Source organism: Chrysochloris asiatica, unplaced genomic scaffold (genome assembly GCF_000296735.1).
Source record: "Chrysochloris asiatica unplaced genomic scaffold, ChrAsi1.0 scaffold00064, whole genome shotgun sequence".
NCBI classification, from domain to species: Eukaryota; Metazoa; Chordata; class Mammalia; order Afrosoricida; family Chrysochloridae; genus Chrysochloris; species Chrysochloris asiatica.
Window position 1 is genome coordinate 7,604,036 of NW_006408582.1, and position 18,396 is coordinate 7,622,431.

At 43.6% G+C, this 18,396-nt stretch overlaps 1 protein-coding gene across 1 annotated transcript in view; it reads right to left on the minus strand.

Moving 5' to 3' along the window:
• Nucleotides 1-994: 994 nt before the first annotated feature.
• Nucleotides 995-18,396, minus strand: part of LOC102814595 (L-gulonolactone oxidase-like) — a 50,298-nt gene continuing 32,896 nt past the window's right edge. The window contains exons 10-15 of the mRNA XM_006864435.1: nucleotides 17,259-17,366; nucleotides 16,244-16,320; nucleotides 3,599-3,748; nucleotides 2,210-2,374; nucleotides 1,785-1,875; nucleotides 995-1,123 (exon numbers count right to left, since the gene is read on the minus strand). Of these exons, the coding sequence (XP_006864497.1) occupies nucleotides 995-1,123; nucleotides 1,785-1,875; nucleotides 2,210-2,374; nucleotides 3,599-3,748; nucleotides 16,244-16,320; nucleotides 17,259-17,366 (720 nt within the window). The remainder of the gene's footprint in view (nucleotides 1,124-1,784; nucleotides 1,876-2,209; nucleotides 2,375-3,598; nucleotides 3,749-16,243; nucleotides 16,321-17,258; nucleotides 17,367-18,396) is intronic.

Sequence of the window (18,396 nt, forward strand, 5' to 3'; positions counted from 1 at the left end):
AACATCTCAGTCTGAAGGTCAGGTGGACAGGTGGACCCCTTTGGAATAGGTTAGTCCCAGGGCATATGGGTACTTGTCTAAGTATTTGAAAGACCCTCAAGGATGAAAGAAATCAGAGCACAGTACATAGGACTTCTGTGCTCAGATGTGTGTCTACAAGGTCTGGTAAGAAGTTCCTTGACGTTACAGCAAAGTTAGGGGATTTCACTTCCCTGCCTAGCAGTGAGGAGTCCTGGTGTGGCACTGAGGGTTAATGCGCCAGACTGCCAAGCCCTTTGAACTGCAAGATCGGCAGCTCAAGCTCACCAGCTGCTCTTTGGAAACCCTATACAGGGTCACTATGGGTCGGAACTGACTCAACAGCACTTCACAACAACAACAACACCTAGCCAGGAAAAGGAGCCCTTGTGGCACAGTGGTTAAGTGTTTAGTTGCTAACTGAAAGGTGGGTGGTTCAAACCCACCAGATGCTTCTGGGGAGGAAGATGTGGCAGCCTGTTTCATTAACAGTTTACAGCCTCATAAATCTTATGGGGTAGTTCCACTCTGTCCTAGAGGATCACTGTGAGTCAGAATTGACTCGATGGCAAGGGATTTTAATGGGTGTACCCAACTAGAAGTTGCCTTCTATGAATGACATAATCACTGACCTAGACAAACATAACATTTGATGAGATCTGTTCCTCCTGGGAAAAGAAGATAGGATCATTGTAGGATTGGGAAAAGGGATGCCATGCAAATGGGAACCTTGATGTCATGTAAATTCTGTTCAGATCCCTCTTTGTTGGGTTACATGAGGATAAATATGACAGGAGAGGAAAGACCTCTTTCCAGAGCCATGATTACCATTGGTGAGATTGGAGTTAACTGTGAGTGCTGTAGCAGAGGAGCCAAGAATTCAAATTCTGTTCTCCTTTGGGCCAGTGAGCCTTTAAGCACATCCAAGGTAGGGCAAGGGGAAGGGGTATAGGGCGGCTTGTTTTTTGTTTCTGCTTCAGTAGAACACTTTCTCCAGATATGCATTCAGGAACATCCCGGTGGGGTCCAGTTTTTCTCGGATGGCACAGAATTTTGGAAAGGCAGGATACATTTTCTCAAAGTCTTTTCGGGTGCAGTTGTGGGCCTGTAGAAGCAACCAAAGGCAGTACAGACTTCCTCTCGAGAACTGACATTTCTGCAGGGATGCACACCAGGCACCCATGTGTCTCTGTGCCAGCATGCAGGACACCCTCAGTACAGACACACATACAGACATACACATGCAAACACACAAATGCATACAGACACATGCAGGAAGGAGGAGGCTCTTGAAAAGTAAGGGAGTGAGGAGTTAGAATATAGGCTTACATCCCCTATTCCCAGCTGGCAGTGTGATACTGTGGAGAGGGTTCTAGCTCCACTTCTGTAACTAATGAGTGGGTACCATCACCTCTCAGAGGCCCTTGGTTTCCTATCTGTTAAATGAGCTTACTGATCTCTGCCTTATCCTGCTCATAGGATTTCTATAAGAATCAATACATTCAAGATGAGACATTTCTCTGAGAATTTGGAAGTACCCATTGCCACTGAGGACCTGCAGTCACTGGCTTGGGCATGAACATAGAAGCGGGGACTGGGTTAGGGTGGGTGAGCCCTTCCCTCTGGCACTTGCTCAGACCCAGTGTTTTCTGATATCCTAGCACCGAGAAACCAGAAGAACAGAGAAATTGATTTGCCTCCAATGGCTCACAAGAAGGGTCTTGGAAGGATGGGCCCAGGGTAAGGCTCTGACGGGCATGTCCTACCTTGGCCCAGTGGGGCCTCCCCCCAACTTTCTTCATGATGGTCTCATAGGCCAGCCAGTAGTCGAGTCGTGGCATGTCCTTGCCGTAGGGCCTTAAGAGGAGCAGAAGGAGGTGAAGTCCTTACCCTGCCCTGTGCCATCCCACCACAGTGACCTGGCACCTTCTCTCTGCCACATTCAGCAGCACTTGGGCCTGCTGACATGGAGGTCCCGACATGGCTCTGTTCACAGTGGTTCCCAATCTAACAGGGAGGGAAGACATGAATGCAGTGACCCACTAACTCAGGGGTCTCTTACTCAATCAGGGAAGTCTTCCTGGAGAAGGTGGAATTGACCTTGACAGAAAAATTGGTAGGATTTGGACTATAAGGAGGGTCCAGCTTCCCACCCTACCCCACTGCCCTAGTGGGCAACAGAACCACTCACCGGTACATGATGATGTTCATGTAACAACTATCCCTCTGGAAGCAGGGGCTCAACAGGATGTCGTCTCCCTTGGTGAAGCGTACCTCCACAGGGTAGTGGGCCACCACCTTGGGGTTGGCCTCCAGCATGGCTTTCAGCTCCAAGAGGGCCTCCTTGGTCTTCTCTCTGCACTCAGTCCAGAGAATAGAACTGCAAACTCAGGGGGCCTCATGCAGGCCTCTGCACAGCCTCCCACACGCCCCCCAGTGACGTCTATGATCTTGAGAGGTCTATGCATTGTGGCTGGTCCCCTCATGGGGCACGGAGCCTGAGCATGTGTCTCCTGGAAAGTCTACCTAGTGATCTCGGTTCAGCCCCCTGGGCCCCGCGGAATCAGGCTTCCCCTCAGACACTGGCCACAGTTGTCCCACATCCCTGGGCTCTCACGTCTCTAGACAGAGTAAAGTCACATGCCCAGGCCTGCACTTTGATTTTGATACTTCTGCCTGGAGAGTCTGGTGGCCCAAGTTCTAGAACACAATAACAGAGGTACCCCCAAGCACTGAACACCAGCCCTCCTCCTTTTCCTGGAGAGAGAGACTGAGGGGGAGACTGACAGAGAAAGCCACAGCTGGGGTCCTTGCTGGAAAGTCCTCTCACAAAGCAGGGCTTCTGCCCCCAGCATGGCCAGATGTCTCTGCCCACCTAGGACCAACAAACAGCAGAGGATGGTCTTTCAGAAAGGCAAGAAGCTTGGTCAACGCTGTGTAAAATACAGCAATCACAAAAGGACAAGTATTCTATGATAGCACTTAAATGAAATGTTTACAATAGGCAACTGCAGAGACCATTGCTTATAGTGGTTACCGGGGGCTGGTGGGTGGGAGAAAAAGGGAATCATTGTTTAGGAAGCAGTGAATTTCTTCTGTTTATGGTGATGGCAATGTGTCAGTGGGCAATCATGCTGATTAATATATGTGGTGCCATTGAATTTAAGAAATGATGTTGAAATGGCAAATGGGTTATCTAATTTTTATAATAATTAAAGAAGAAGAGGTTTGGTCAGGAAACTCCACACTCCAACCACTGGAGGGGACAGAAAAGGAAGAATGGAGGGGACTCCATGACTGATTGGCCTCAGAGAGAGAATGATTGGGTACAAGCAGCCTCTGGTTCTGTCACCTATAGTAATGGCTAAGATTTTAGTCTCTTGGAACCTCAGTTTCTCATTTGCAAAGCAGGACCTGACAATTTTCCAGGAAGGACTGCAGTGAGGATCCTATGCACGAATGGCCAGAAAGGTTTTTCTGTCTGTCAAGCGCTCTCCCATTGGAAGGAAGCTGAGGACAGCTGCTCTATGCTACAGCTCCCGGCCCACCTGCAGTCAGGCCCCAGGGCAGAGCCCCCTACCTGGGGATGGCCCAGTCCTGCACATGCTGCTTGAAGCGGCACTCATAGGTGAAGATCTTGTGGCTGAGGTTGCAGTTCTCCCTCTTCCCGTTGAACAGAAGCCAGAAGAAAAAGCGATTGATCCAGCCCACAAGGTACGGCAAGAAGGTGCTGCAGAAAACAGAGCAGGGCAGGCTGCATGAGAGGGCTGGGGGCACTGAGCTGTTAATCATGAGGTCGGGTTCAAACCCAACAACAACCATAGTGCTGCTGTCATCATTATTAGCTAATATCGAGTTGCCTCACACACCCTCTTTCTACGTCAGCATGGTGGCCTAAGGCACAGCGGAACAACCTGGTACCTGTACCATTCCCATGATGGGTTGAAGATGAACCTGTTGGGATCCATAGCTTTTTGTGGTTTTCTTTTTTAAAGTGGCACAAAGTGACTGGCTTACAAGGTATCGAGGGGGAGTTTAGTTTAATAGTGTGTGTGGGGAAAAGAGTCTCAATTAATAGTTTTTATCTTGTCTAGATAGGTCTGATTAAGAGATGGGGATAAGATTCTTATGATTCAATAGTGAGTAATGTTATCATGACTAATTGCGACTGTCACAATTGTAAAGATAGAAGTTTTGTAACAAAAACGGGGGTGTAGTTAATCTTACAGTCCAGGAACAAAGGACCCTAGGACCATCAAGGGAGAAGAGCACAAGCGGAATGTGAGAACTTATCCAGAGAAGTAGCGACAGATGAAGAGTAGAGAAGATGGAGGCAGAGATGGGGACATGGAGAGAGGGAGCAGCTGAGGACTCTAGATTCATGGGAAGAAAGGGACTAAGAGATGGTGGCCAGAAGGCAGACTTACAGAATGTGCCCTTTGGTGGTGCAAATTATTTATATAGGCCTGGGTATTTAAAAAAAAAATAAAAAAAAAGAGCTAAAGTGAATAGAGAGAAATAATGTTAACTGATGTTACATGGAGGGGATTATAATCATTGTAATGAAACAAGGTGTATGATTTGTTGAATGTAAAACTGATGATCTGCCCTGTAAACTTTCACTCAATCCACAATAAAAACCTTAAATAAAATAAAAAGAAATAAAATCTTTAGGGTTTACTGTAGGGAGTCCTGGTGTGGTGCTGTAGAGTCAACACTTGGCTGCTAATCATGAGGTCAGCAGTTCAAACCCACCAGCTGCTGCTTGTTGTTGTTGTTAGATACCATCGAGTCAGTAATGACTCATAGTGACCCTATGCACAACAGAATGAAAGACTGCCTTGTCCTGGATCATCCTCACAATTGCTGCCACACTTGAGCCCATTGATGTTGCCATTTTGCCAATCCATCTCCCTGGGGGTCTTCCTCGTTTTCTCTGACCCTCCACCTTACCAAACATGATATCCTTCTCCAGTGACTGGTCCCTCCTGACAATATGTCCAAAGTACGAGAGACGAAGTTTGGCCATCTGGCCTCCAAGGAACACTCTGGCTGCATTTCTTCCAACACAGATCTGTTGGTTCTTTATGCAGCCCATGGCACTTTCAATATTCTCCTCCAACACCATAACTCAAAACCATCAATTCTTCTACAGTTTTCCTTATTCACTGTTCAGCTTTTGCATGCATATGAGGTTATTGAAAATACTATGGCTTGGGTCAGGCTCACCTTAGTCATCAAGCTGACATCTTTGCTCTTCAAAACTGCTCTTTGGAAACCCTATATAAGATCACTATGAGTCGAAAAGGACTTGAGGCACTTAACGACAATAACATAGGAGTCCTGGGGTAGCTCTGTAGGATCAGCACTGGACTGCTAACTACAATGTTGGTGGTTAACCCTATACATGGGCGCTATGAGTTGGAACTGACACGAAGACACTTAACAAAAACATAGTGTTTTCACTGGCTGAATTTTTAGAAGGCCTTTCTTCCTAAAAAACCATAGAATCAACATTTATTAAACATTAGCTATGGGTCAGACACTGGGATGAGTTCTTCACAAACAAACACACAAACTAAAAACAACAGTAGCAACCAAACCGGCTGGAGTGAAGTCAGTTCTGACTCATGGAGACCCAGTGTTATAAAGAACTGCTCCATCATTTTCTCAACCACTCTTTACGGAAACAGATTACCAGGTCCTTCTTTCATGGAGTTGTTGGGTGAGTTGGAATCGCGTAATTTTAGGCTAGTTGTTGATGCAGTTGTTAAGTGCCATCGAGTCGATTCTGACCCATAGTGACCCTATATAGGGTTTCCAAGGAGTGGATGGTGAGCTTGAACTGCTGACCTTGCAGTTCAAACTGACTTTGCAGTCCAGCGCACACAACTGCTTGCAGCATCCAGGGACTTTACGAACCAGGCCCTGATTCTGTAAATACTCCGCCACTGAAGTAGCTTTTGTCACTTACAGCTTATCCTGAACATGTCGGTTTGAACCACAAGGTCAGTGGTTCAAACTCAGTAGTCGCTCCTTGGAAACTGTGTATAGGGTCCCTATGAGTCTAAACTGACTCAATGGCATTTAATAACAACATAGTTTATCCAGCCAATGAGAATATCGCTCTACATGATTCTTTTTACAGTTGAACAGTGGTACAGGCTGCGGATACTACACATTTTATTTCACCATTCCCTGCGAATGGTTATTTGGGCTGTTTTCAATTTTTTCTGTGTGACGCTGTAGGATAGGCACTGAATGGCTAACCTCAAGGCTAGTGGTTCCAGCCCCTCCTTGGAAACCCAATACAGGGTTGCTATGAGTCAGAACCGACTTCACAGCACTTAACAACAACAATGTTCACTGTAGATATTTTGGAATGCGAAGGAAGCAAAATTAACATTCTTAATGCTGATGCAATGTCAGACCTAAGACCAGTGATATCTGCCCAAAATGAAGGGAGAGCAAAGAATAAAGTGCTTGTTTATTGACTATGGGCTGGATACTTGTCTCATTAGGCCCCGTCACTGCTTGGTGGTATACACTGCTTAACATTCATATCTGCATCTGAGGTCACTCTGAGTAAATTCTGAAGTTCACACTCATGCACTCAAGACTCAAGACTCACATGCACTCAAGACTCTGGGATGCCAGAAACATATAGGGGCATGATGAAGAGAGATGGATGTTTCCAAGGCACATCTTTGAATGTGTAACCTCTTCTGCCTGAAAAGGGCAGAGGACCTTGATCTGAAGGCTGTAAACTGAGTGGTTCAAAGGCAGCTTCAGAGAAGGCCGATCTCAGATCCGCAGCCAGGAGTTCTCTGTAAGGGTAGGGGTGGGCGGGTCCTGCAGGGGTCAAAAAGAGCAAAGGTCCAAAGGTTCCTTGTGGGGATGGCCAGGAGGAGGCCAGTCCAGTCATTCTTTCTGTTCATGAGCTCAGTCCCTGCTCACTCTGGACCCTGATAGAGTGAACAGTCAGGGGTGAGAGAGGTGGGGCCAGACAGGGCCTTGTTGAACTGAGACTCCAGTTGCAGTTCATGCCTCATCTGGGGCCCCTAAAGATCTGTATAAAGCTCTGACTGGCTTGGATTTTTGTTGTTGTTATGTTGTTCTGGTTACCATGTGAATGAGCCAGAGGTATGTGATCCTGGGCCTGGTCATTGGCAGCCTGCATTGAGCAAGGCTCTTACTTTGCATTTGTTGGCAAGGTCCTTCTTCCTCCACCTCCCTGGAAGGGACCTCTGTCCAGATGCTCAGCAGGCCAGGGGGAGCAACTATTGCTGTCTCCCACATGTATTGCTATCTCATCATCTGCTATCAATCCTCCCTGCACTCCCAGAATTGTGCAGAGTCTTAAGGCTCTGTGGAGTTACAGATAATACCAGCAGATCCAGAATCTTTTGTTCTGCTGCTGAAGTCAGACATATGGCATCATGGCCTCTATTAGCTGCTCTGGGAAGAGAAGGCCGTAACCCATAGTGAACACCTAGTGTGTTCACTTTACGTTTAACCCTGCCAACCCCGTGATCCTTGCTAAGAGCTCTACTTTGTATATGAGTAATAGGAGTCCTGGTTGTGTGTGTTAATGCACTGGACAGCAAAGCCGGTTTGAACTGCAAGGTTGGTGGTTCAAGCTCACTAGCCACTCCTTGGAAACAGGGTCATTATGGGTCAGAACTGACTTGACAGCACTTAGCAATAACAACAATACCACAGTTCAGAGTAGCTAAAAGAATTACCCAAAGTCACACAGCAGGCAAATGAGGGGGGATGGGTCAAAGTCCAGGTTCATATGAACCCATAGGCCAAGTTTCATGAACCAAGCCGCCTGAGATATGCGTGTGTGCTGCTGGGCTGAAGCAGGATCGGGGAGGGCTCTCTGTCTCACTCAAGACAGTACTTTCTGGTGTCTGAGAGGCCAGCCCTGGCCATAGTGAGGCTTCTATTGTTCTCAGGGCATGAAGCTAATCTAACTATAGGAGCCAATGATTAGAACAGCTCTGGCCTGGCTCAACCTTCAGTGACCTGTGCCTAAGAAAGCTTCATCTCTGTCCTTCTCAGATGGCTGTCATCATCAATACACCTATCACCACCACTGCCACCACCACCACTATCACCACCACCACCATCGTCACCAGCATCAACACCACCATCACTACCATCAAAACACCATCAACACCACTACCCAGTGCCCTCTACTGACTAGTGGCACCAAGTCTTTCATTCAGTGTTTATTCCACAGATAACTGTGAGCATCCTCAGTACATACTCTTGGGTAACAAGACAGACACAGTCCCTGCCCTCACAGGGCTATAGTCAGTCTTATCGGGAAGCACAATTAAACTACCAACTCCCCAATTTATGATTTACATTTTCATTCTTTTATCAACCAACACATAGCTCAGTGCATGGTAGATACAGTTACTTGAAGCCACTAAGTGGGAGCCATGTGGAGTTAGTTCAGAGGTTTTGGAGCGGTTGTGGGGTGCCAGAGCCCTGGCCGAGATGTGGCAGCTGTGATTTAGAGCCCAATTTATTTGGATGTTCACTGGGTACAGAGTCGATAGATACATGCACATAAAACTGTCAAGTTGTTGGTGATGGAAGCTGAGCCCAGGAGAGAAGACCTGACAGGGCATTTTCCACTCTCTCTCAAAATCCATAATCTGGATAGAGGAGTGGCCTGGGGAGCACTCTGATTGCTTCTGTCCTTTCTTGCTCAGATCCACCTAAGTCACATCTTGTGCTTCACTTTTTTAATACTTCCAGGGCAATTGTAGTTTGGGATCTGTCTCTAATCTTGGGACCCATCTGATATCACTTGTAGCTCCTCTACTCTAGGGTGGGACTGGTCCTCTGAAGGAAAGAAGCAGATTTTTCCTTTGGTACCTGGATCCAGACACAAAGTGACCAAGTGTCTTAGCCACATTTAGTACTGACATGAACATCAGTCTGGGAACATCAGGGTTCCGTTGTCACTGCCAGTCTGTCTGATTGAAGAGGGAATGGCCCACTGCAGCCCACAGTTCAGCTGGAGATAGAGAGGCTTGGGATCTGATCCTGACTAATGCATTCACTGTGTATGCACTGAAAAAACTGAGGCACTCTAGAAGCCTCAGTTTTCTCACCTGCAAAATAAGGATGATGCATCCTATATCCGAGGATGTTACAAAAATTAAAGGAAATAGTGCATATCAAGTGCCCAGAGCAGGGTCAGGAATACAATATACAGTCAACAAAGTTAACCCTTTTTATCTACTAATAATAGCTGTGAATCCCCCAGTGAGGGAGTGGAAAAATTAGTTAATGTTTATGGCCTGGGTTGATGTTATCAGATAAAAAAATATTAATGAATGTATTCTTTCTCAACAGTCATAGAACCTTAGGGCTTAGCTGTGGCCCAGGCTGACAGCATGCTGGCTGCCAGAGAGCGGAGGGCCTCTAGTCTGGTTGGAGAGATCCCAATGGACCAGAGTCCAAAGCCTGGCCTTTGACCTGTTGCCTAAGAATCTTCTTTACACTCAGGCTGCAGCAACAATGAAGAAATCCAAAACTGTGTGTTAGGTAAGGGATCAGGCCCTGGATGAGATCATGGTTGCTCTATTTTATCACGAGGAATGTGAGCAAATGATCATCTATAGAAGCTCCTACGGGATTAGTTGCATTTTTGTAAAAAAAACAAAAACAAACACATATATAAAAATGTGTATGTTGTTGTTATGTTAAATGCCGTTGAGTCGGTTCCAACCCAACAGGGTTTCCAAGGCTGTAAATCTTTATGGGAGCAGAAAGCCTCATCTTTCTCCCACAGAGCAGGTGGTAGTTTCGAACTGCTGACCTTGCGGTTCACAGCCCAATTCATAACCACTACGCTACCAGAGCTCCTTAAAAATGTGTGTAGATATATATTTATAGATATGTACAAGGGGGCTTTAAACAGTGCATGAAACCATGGGAGCAGAAAAACAGTGGTACCCAGTTACCACTGGCAACTGCTCTGAAAGGTATCACATTAGAACGTCCTGGATAAAGTGGGATAAAAATGTGGAACAAAACTCAAAATCATAAAGAAAGAAAGAAAGAAAGGCCAGATTTACTGGTCAGGAAGAGACTGGTGGAGCCTCTGAGATTATGGTCACTTGTCACCCTTCAGCTCTGCAAATGAACTCACCCTTAAGGTTCAATTTTCAACTAAACAATAGATAGATCTACAAGCAATAACACTAAGGAAGTAAGCACACCTTAGAATAATGAGCTATTTGAGATAAAAAAAAGGCAGCCTTTACCCAAAAACAAAGCTCAGAAGAGTTAGAAAAGAAGGAGGAATGGAAATAGAAACACAGGGAGAAAGTAAGGTCAATGATGTTTCATTGTGGGGATTGCAATCAGTGAGATGAAACAAAATGTGTGTAACTATTGAATGGAATACTGATTTTCTCTGTACACTGCTACTCAATTTACAGTAAAAAGAGGGGGAAAAAAGGTAAAAAGAAAGTCTGTGAAAACATTCCATTATCTTTTAATCCCATTTTTCCATGAACTTTTTGAAGTACCTTAGTGTATATTCACATAGATATACAGCCTCACCCTTGAGCTAAATAAATGCTGACCAAGTAGTATAAAAGGAGCTCTGGTAGCATAGTGGTTACAAATCGGGCTGCTAATCTCATGGTCAGCAGTTCGAAACTACCAGCTGTTCCATAGGAAAAAGATGAGGCTTTCTGCCCTTATAAAGATACAGCCTCAGAAACCCTGTACAGGTCGCTATGGGTTGGAACTGACTCCATGGCACACAACAACAACAAGTAGTATAAAGGAGCTCTGGTGGCACAATGGGTTAAGCATTGGGCTGATAACAGAAAGGTTGGTGGTTTGAACCCACCAGTTGTTCTGCAGGATAAAGAAGCGGTAGTCTGCTTCCGTAAAGATTTACAGCCTTAGAAACACTATAAATCAGTTCTCCTTAGTTCTGTAGGGGACCTATGAGTCAAAATCAACTTGACAATAGTGGGGCATTGTGTTTTTTTGTTTTGTTTTGTTTTGTTTTAAGTAATATCAGACACTGGACCTGTAGGTAGATGTCCCCAAGTTGGGGCAGTGCTGGGACCAACCTTTCTGTCTCTATCTGGGCCTGGAGTCTACATCTGTGCATTCAGCCAGCTTCCACTTCAGACTGAAGCTTCAATTGCTTTGTCAGACCCTGGCTTTATAGTAAATTCTGAGTGATACACTTGGGATAACACCTCAAAGAAATGGTTGCCCATATGTTTCTCTAATTATTTAAAACTCCAGAACTAAGTAAGACTTGCTCTGTTGAGTTGACTCTGAATTATCTAGTGAAATTCCTCCTAGATTGAATTCCTTCAAAGTTTCCCCATCAAGTACTTATCTCCTCTTCCATAGGCCTTGGACATTTGTCCCATTTATTCTTCCATTTCACCTAACAGTCCCTTTGCACTGGTGTTGGCAATATGAAGACAAAGACCATTTCCCTGGTCTCACCTGGATGGGAGCCAGAGGGGGGAAAAAAAAAATACTAGAGTTCTGGTCCAATGAATGGCTTTGTGGTTAATATGAAAAGTGAGGAACACAAAAAGATTATCTGTGCGACTTGAGTAACTCAGAGAATAGATAGAAGGTGTGAGTTGAGTCGAGTGGGATGACTGGGAGTTTACTCATAGGATTCCTGAAAGAAAAGACAGAAGGAACAGCAGGAGCCAAGGCTTGGTCTCAGAAATTCCACAACAAACTCTGATTTAGTTCTATGTTTAGCAGGGCAGGAAGAGAAGAGGTTAAGAGTTCTGGCTCTGGAACCAGATGGATTGACTCAAATGTCCTGATTTCAGAAACAGATTACAATGCTACAGTAATAAAAACAGTATAGAACTGACATAAAGATATACATGCTGATCAGTGGAATAGACTAGAAATAAATCATCTTTATGGTAAATTGATTCTTCTTCTTCTTCTTTTAATTGAATCTTTAAGAGGATAACAAGACAATTCAATGGTGAAAAGAACAGTCTTTTCAAAAAAATGTGTTGGGCCAACTGAATGTCCACATGTAAAAGAATGAAGTTGGACCCTCACCTCATACCATATACAATAAGAAGAGTAATGTAAGAGCTAAACTATTAAACTCTTAGAAGACAACATAGGTATAAACTTTTCTGATCTTGGGTTAGGCAATGAGTTCTTAGAGCTTATATCAAAAGCACAAACGACAGAGACAGGGGAAGAAAAGAAGAGAGTAGGGGTGTAAAAGGCAATGTTTGTAGTGAGGGTAACAGTCCACATTTATTGTACTCTCTCTGTGATAAGCATCACACAAAGAGCTTTACATTATCTCATTCAATTTTTGAAACTGTTCGAGTTCAATTCTAATACTAGTTCCATTCTAAAAGTCAGGAAAATGGGGCATGGAGAGGTTATATAGCTTGCTCCACTCTGTCCAGCTATTTGGAGTAGAAATGTGAAGCCAGGGAGTTGAACTTGAGTTCAAGCTAATAATCAATGTACTTTCTTACTGTAAAATGCTGAGATTCAGTCTCTGCATTTTATGAAATTTATTGTATGAAAAAATAATCCACTTATGTCTTATTCATCAACCAAGTGCCCACGTCTGTCAGATACTTTACAGGTAGCATGGATCAGACTCAGGTAGCTCCCTCAAGATGCTATAGTCATGTGAGACACCCCTGGTTTGCACAGGAGACTGTGGAGCTTTTCCTGGCCTGGGGAAAACCTCCTGGAGGAGATGCAATGTGAATGTCAGAAAGGGACAAAATGAGATCTCAGACAGAAAGACCTGTTTTTCCCCTCCTGCCATTGGAAAATAGATCCAGAATAAAATCACCATGACCCTCCTTGGAGTACATATTTATGAAAATTATACTGTGCCTCATTTCGGTCATGTGCTGTTGGGAATATAAACCTACAGTCCTGGCATCACTGGGCTACTCACTCTTTGGAAGTGACTCTGACCACGAGTCAATCTGAAGAAAATCCTAATTAAGAAGCTTTGAGAACTAGCTCCTCTATGCCTGAGCACACCTGCTCTTCGTTTGCTTTCAGCTCTGGACACTTCTACTTCTAAGCATGTCTCGAATTCATCCATCCATTCACCTCTCTCCATCTCCACTCACACCACCTTGCTAAAGTCTTCATTCATATGGATTATTGCAGCAGCTTCCCCCACATCTAACTACTCCTGCCCCTGCCAACCCATTTTCCACACAGCAACCAGAGGAGTCATTGAAAAGTACTCTCTCCTTACAACTCTTTTAGTGACTGCCCATTGTCCTTAGCTTGGCTGATAAGCTCAGCATGATCTGTTCTTTGCCTCCCAGCTGTCCCCACATGTTATGCAAGTAGGCAAATGCAATGAGATGGCACCTCCTTGTCCATTCACAAAGACTGAGAGCTTCCATGCTGACATCCAACTGCATACCCACCCTAAGCCTGCATTTATAGATGTGCTGCTGAATGGTACTGGGGTATATTGTTATTGTTAAGTGCCGTCGAGTTGGTTCTGACCCATAGAGATCCTGTATAGGGTTTCCAAGGAGCGACTGGTAAGCTTGAACCTCTGACCTTGCGGTTCAAACAACCTTGCAGTTCAGCGCTTTAACCCACAGTGCCACACTAGGACTCTGGGAATACTTTGATGGAAAAGAGCCACACAGATTACTGTGGAATAGTTCTGGGAAGATAGAGGACAGAGTGGGGTTAAGCCAGGACTTCAGTACTCATGGGGAAGGTTCTGGGATGCCAAGGACAGGAGAGAATGAAGTGGTTATAATCTTAAATTGTGAAATTTCTCATCATTCACAAGGATTGTCACTGTAGCTCCCAGCGCTTCAGCAAGCACCTCTCACCAGCCTTCTATTTAAGATACAACTACATCCCGAAAAGCAGGGAAACTGAGGGTTGAGGATCAGGCAGGAACATAATATAATATAAAGTTCCAGCAAAGGGTCAATGACAAACAACAACACATTAAGACACAATAGGAAATAAAGATAAGACACAAACTGGGAGAAGATCTTTGCACCACATGTAATCAACAAGGGAAAAGTGCTCACAATATATATAAATGAAACCTTACAAAGTAAAAAAAAAGAATCTAATAGAAAAAAAGGGCAAAGAGACACTTCACAGAAGAGGAAACCTGAATAAACATAAACGGACAACATTATTAGTAATCAGGAAAATGAGAATGAAAAACCACAATGATATATCATTTAAGACCCATCAGACCAAAATTCAAAAGCCTGACGATTTCAATTTTGATCAACCTTGTTGTCTTGGTGCACAAAGAATCTTACAATTTTGGGGGAATTAACTTAATATAACCAATTTGGAAAACAGTTTAGAATTAACCAATAAAGCTGTGTATGCTCACACTGACACAGAAATTCTACTCATCAGATAAAAAAATGCATCAGTATGGCTAACTGACCATAGCTTGACTAGATGAAGATAAAGATACTTGATACTGTGAGCAGGTATAAATTGCTACAATTTGATGAGCTGGGCCTTTCCTTATGGATGCAGTTGCTCACAATTTCAACTGAAATGGAAGGATTCTTCATATCAAAGATCAAGCTTATTTCCTCAGTGCACTGGTTTAATAAGGACAGGCAATCTAGACATTGACTATCAAAAATGGGAGACTATAAAGACACAAAGTGGCTAGCTTTGCAAGCTTTCATGAGTGTACTTAGTTTCAGAATGAGGGAGGTAAGGTAAAGTCCCCACTGAATAGTTTTCCTCTTCTCCAGATGAATCTGGTGAAAGGGGAAAGGGATGATGCTGACAGAATTTTATGATTTAATTGTAAGTAATTGTTAGCACGATTAATTGTGATGATTGTCATAACTGTACTCGTAGAAGATGTGTCACTAAAAGCAGGGAGTAGTGAATCTTTCCTTTCAGGAGCAGATGATCCCTGGACCATCAAGAAGGAAAAGCATGAATAGAGTGTGAGGATCTACCTAGAAAAGCTGCAACAGCAGAGATGGTTACATAGACGATGGCATGGAGAGACAGAGCAGCTGTGGGCTCTAGGCCCATCTACTGAGAAAGTGTGCCTATGGGCGTTTCAATGTGTATATATATATATATTTTATGTATACATCAAATAGTTTTGCTTTGCTTATTTGTGAAATAAAAGATGTAAAAGGGAAGCCACAGGGAGGAAGCAGGATAACGGATAACTGTTGTTGCATGGAGGAGATTATGATCACTGAGATTAAATAAAAAGTATAATTTGTTGACTGTAAAGCTGATGACCTTGGCTGTTAGCCTTCACTCAATTCACAATAAACAGTTTTTAAAAAATGCATCAGTAAAATGTTTCAGAATGCTCAAAACAATATTTGTCATGGAGGAAAAAAATCTTAGGACTAGCCCAAATGTCTATCAACAAGAACATGGATAAATACATGGGGACTTCAGAAAGTTCACGGAAAAGTCGAATTAAAAGATAATGGAGTTTTCCCATGAGCTTTATGAAGCCCTCTGAATACATAGAACGAAAGTGAATCATCAGAGCAATACGCATCATTATAGATAAATCCCACTTACATAGCTGAGAGCAAAGCAAAAGAATCATAAGCATAAATTTCAGGGCAGTAGTTACCTCTGGATAGGCAAGAGGAGCTGTGACCTCAATAATTACAAAAAGGGAGCTCCAATTGTACTAGTGTTGCTTCATTTCTCAAGTTGAAGGTAAATTATGAATATAATTTAAATATCTGTTGCCTATAATAATTTGTATACATGGAATATTATATCATTTTATAAGATGCCATTCCCTATCTTGGCTGAATAGAAAGTCACCACTCAAAGCCGCACAAAACCTTAACCGTAGACAGTTACATGTCCAGCGGCAGAAATGGAACCTGAGCATGAGCACAGAGATGAAGCCAGGAAGGAGGTGGAAAGCAGAGCATTGTGAAAATATTCTTGACCAGTGGTTCTCAAGTTTGGACTCATATTTGAATCAACTGTGGGCCAGAGTGGGACCTGGGCATTGATTTTTTTAAAAAAATTCCCCAGGTTATTTTAATATATCGGCAAAGTTGAAAACCACTAGTCTAAACATAGGGGACAGACCCAATTTGCACATATAAAGGCAGGGATGTTATTCTTCTGATGAACTACATTCTCAATAGCATGTTGCAGATGTCAGAAAAGGGTCCTATTGCATTCCTACCTGATCCACAGCAGGAACTCCAGTAAGTAGAATCCAATGACATAGTCCCAAAACCAACTGGCTGAGGAAGACGGGGGCTGAGAAACAGAATTTGTGGTTAATTCAGGTGCAGATAGAGCCATCTTCTGAGTGTTCTGAGTGTCATCACAGTGTCCCCATAGAGGGAAATAGGTCTCAGGAGTAGTTGTCTATGAGATGGGTTTGGGGCCAAGTCAAATGAAAGCCCCACTTCACAGTGGCAAAGCCAATTCCCACACCTCACCCCTTTTATTTCATGCTATTTAGTTCGTTTTCATGAGACAACCTCTCCCACCCCAACACACACAAGAATCATTCATCTGTCTCTGCCCTTCAGAGCTCAGAAGCCAAAGATCTTGGTTTCCAGAGCCCACCTTTCTGTAACTTGGATGAGCCCCTAAAACATAGGGTTTCAAGGTCTTTGCTTTACTCTACCCCATCAAAGTTTGTCCTAAGTTATGGCTTTTTTTTCTTCTGGAAGCAGTATATTTTCTAAGAACATGGGGAGGAGACAAAACTATTTCTTCACCTTCAAGATAGGGGTTGTTGGAGGAAAGGTGGGTTATTTTAGAAGACTTCTGAGGTCTAGTCCCACTTTCTAATAGTCTAATGTATCCTATTTTCTCTGCTCACTTCTCCATCATCTAGGCTGTCTCTTGAGCACCCCAACTTGCTGGCACAATGACCCCTCACATGATCCAGCTTCCTTCTTCCTTTCACCCTCCTTTCTTCTTCTTCTTCTTCTTCTTCTTTCTTTATGCTCAGTGATGGGCACCATTGCTTTTGTTCTCACATATGATTTGTCATCAGGATAATAAGTGTTGCACATTCTGGGATCTGATGATCTCCTGGGAATGGGTGTGTCAACATGCTGAGGGGGAAGGCATATATTTGTCACTGGTTGTCATTTGTTCTCTTAGGGCTCTTCTCTAGATAGTCTGCTCCCCATGGGAAGGGGTTGGGCACTGTGTCAGGCAGGAGTAACACCTGAAGCTACCTTGTTGGTATGGTCCTGGTAGATAACACTGACGTTCTCACTGTGTGGAAACCAGAGAAAGCGGAAGTATTCAGACTTCTTCAGATGGCTGTCCAAGTTGTCAAGGACCTGAAAGGAGGAAAGAAGATACTGCATTGGTGATAGGGAAGTCATGGAAATACTGGAAGCTAGGGTTCAAGACGTACCAGATGTATGAACTGGGGCAAGTTACCTAATATCTCCATGCTTCACGCTCCTCATCTATAAAATGGGACAATAATAATACCCATCTCAGAATTATTCAGATTAAATGAGCTAGACTGGGTTTACCAGGTACATGGTAAGCTGCTACTTCTACTCTTGTATCATCATTGAAGTCTCTGTGTGGTGAAAATGCAAACACACTCAACTGCAAATCAAAAGGTCGGTTCTTCAAGTCTACCCAGAGGCATCTTGGAAGAATGGTTCAGCATTCTACTTCTGAAAAATTCAGTCATTGAAAACCTTATGGAGCACAATTCTACACTGACACATATGGGGTTGTTATAAGTCAGAATCAACTTGAAGGCAACTATACCATCATCATCATTTCTTATCCCCAGATGTTTTTTATTTCTATAATGCCTGACACATAGTAGGTCTTTAATAAAATGAACATGAACAGAAAAGCCATGCCCTAGTATGGCTCATTATTGCATACACTGATATAATATCACCAAGTAAATCCTGTCTCACTAAAACCTAACAAACTGATACAAAACAAGTTGTGAGCCAAAGCATAGACACATTTTAGGTTTGACAGGTAGCTGTAGGATTTGGAAGGAACACTGATGTTGAAGAGAGTTCTGGATTGAAGTCTTGATTCTACAGCTATACATCATTGGAAAAGCCATATAACCCAAGCCTTGGTTTTCTTCTCTGTACGCTGTCAGTACTTGTGAAACTGAAGTGAGATTATCTATGTCAAAGCTTCTAAGCACAGCGGCTGGCATATGGCATGTATACAAAAAACATTTTATTGGTTCTGATTTTGAGCAATGCTAATACATGTCTAGGACATCATTTATGTTTCCCTCAAATTTTCCATCTGGGTTGGAAAACTCTTTAAGGTCTTTGGGCTTCCATTGCATCATCCTCATAGAATGAAGACAGTAAAACC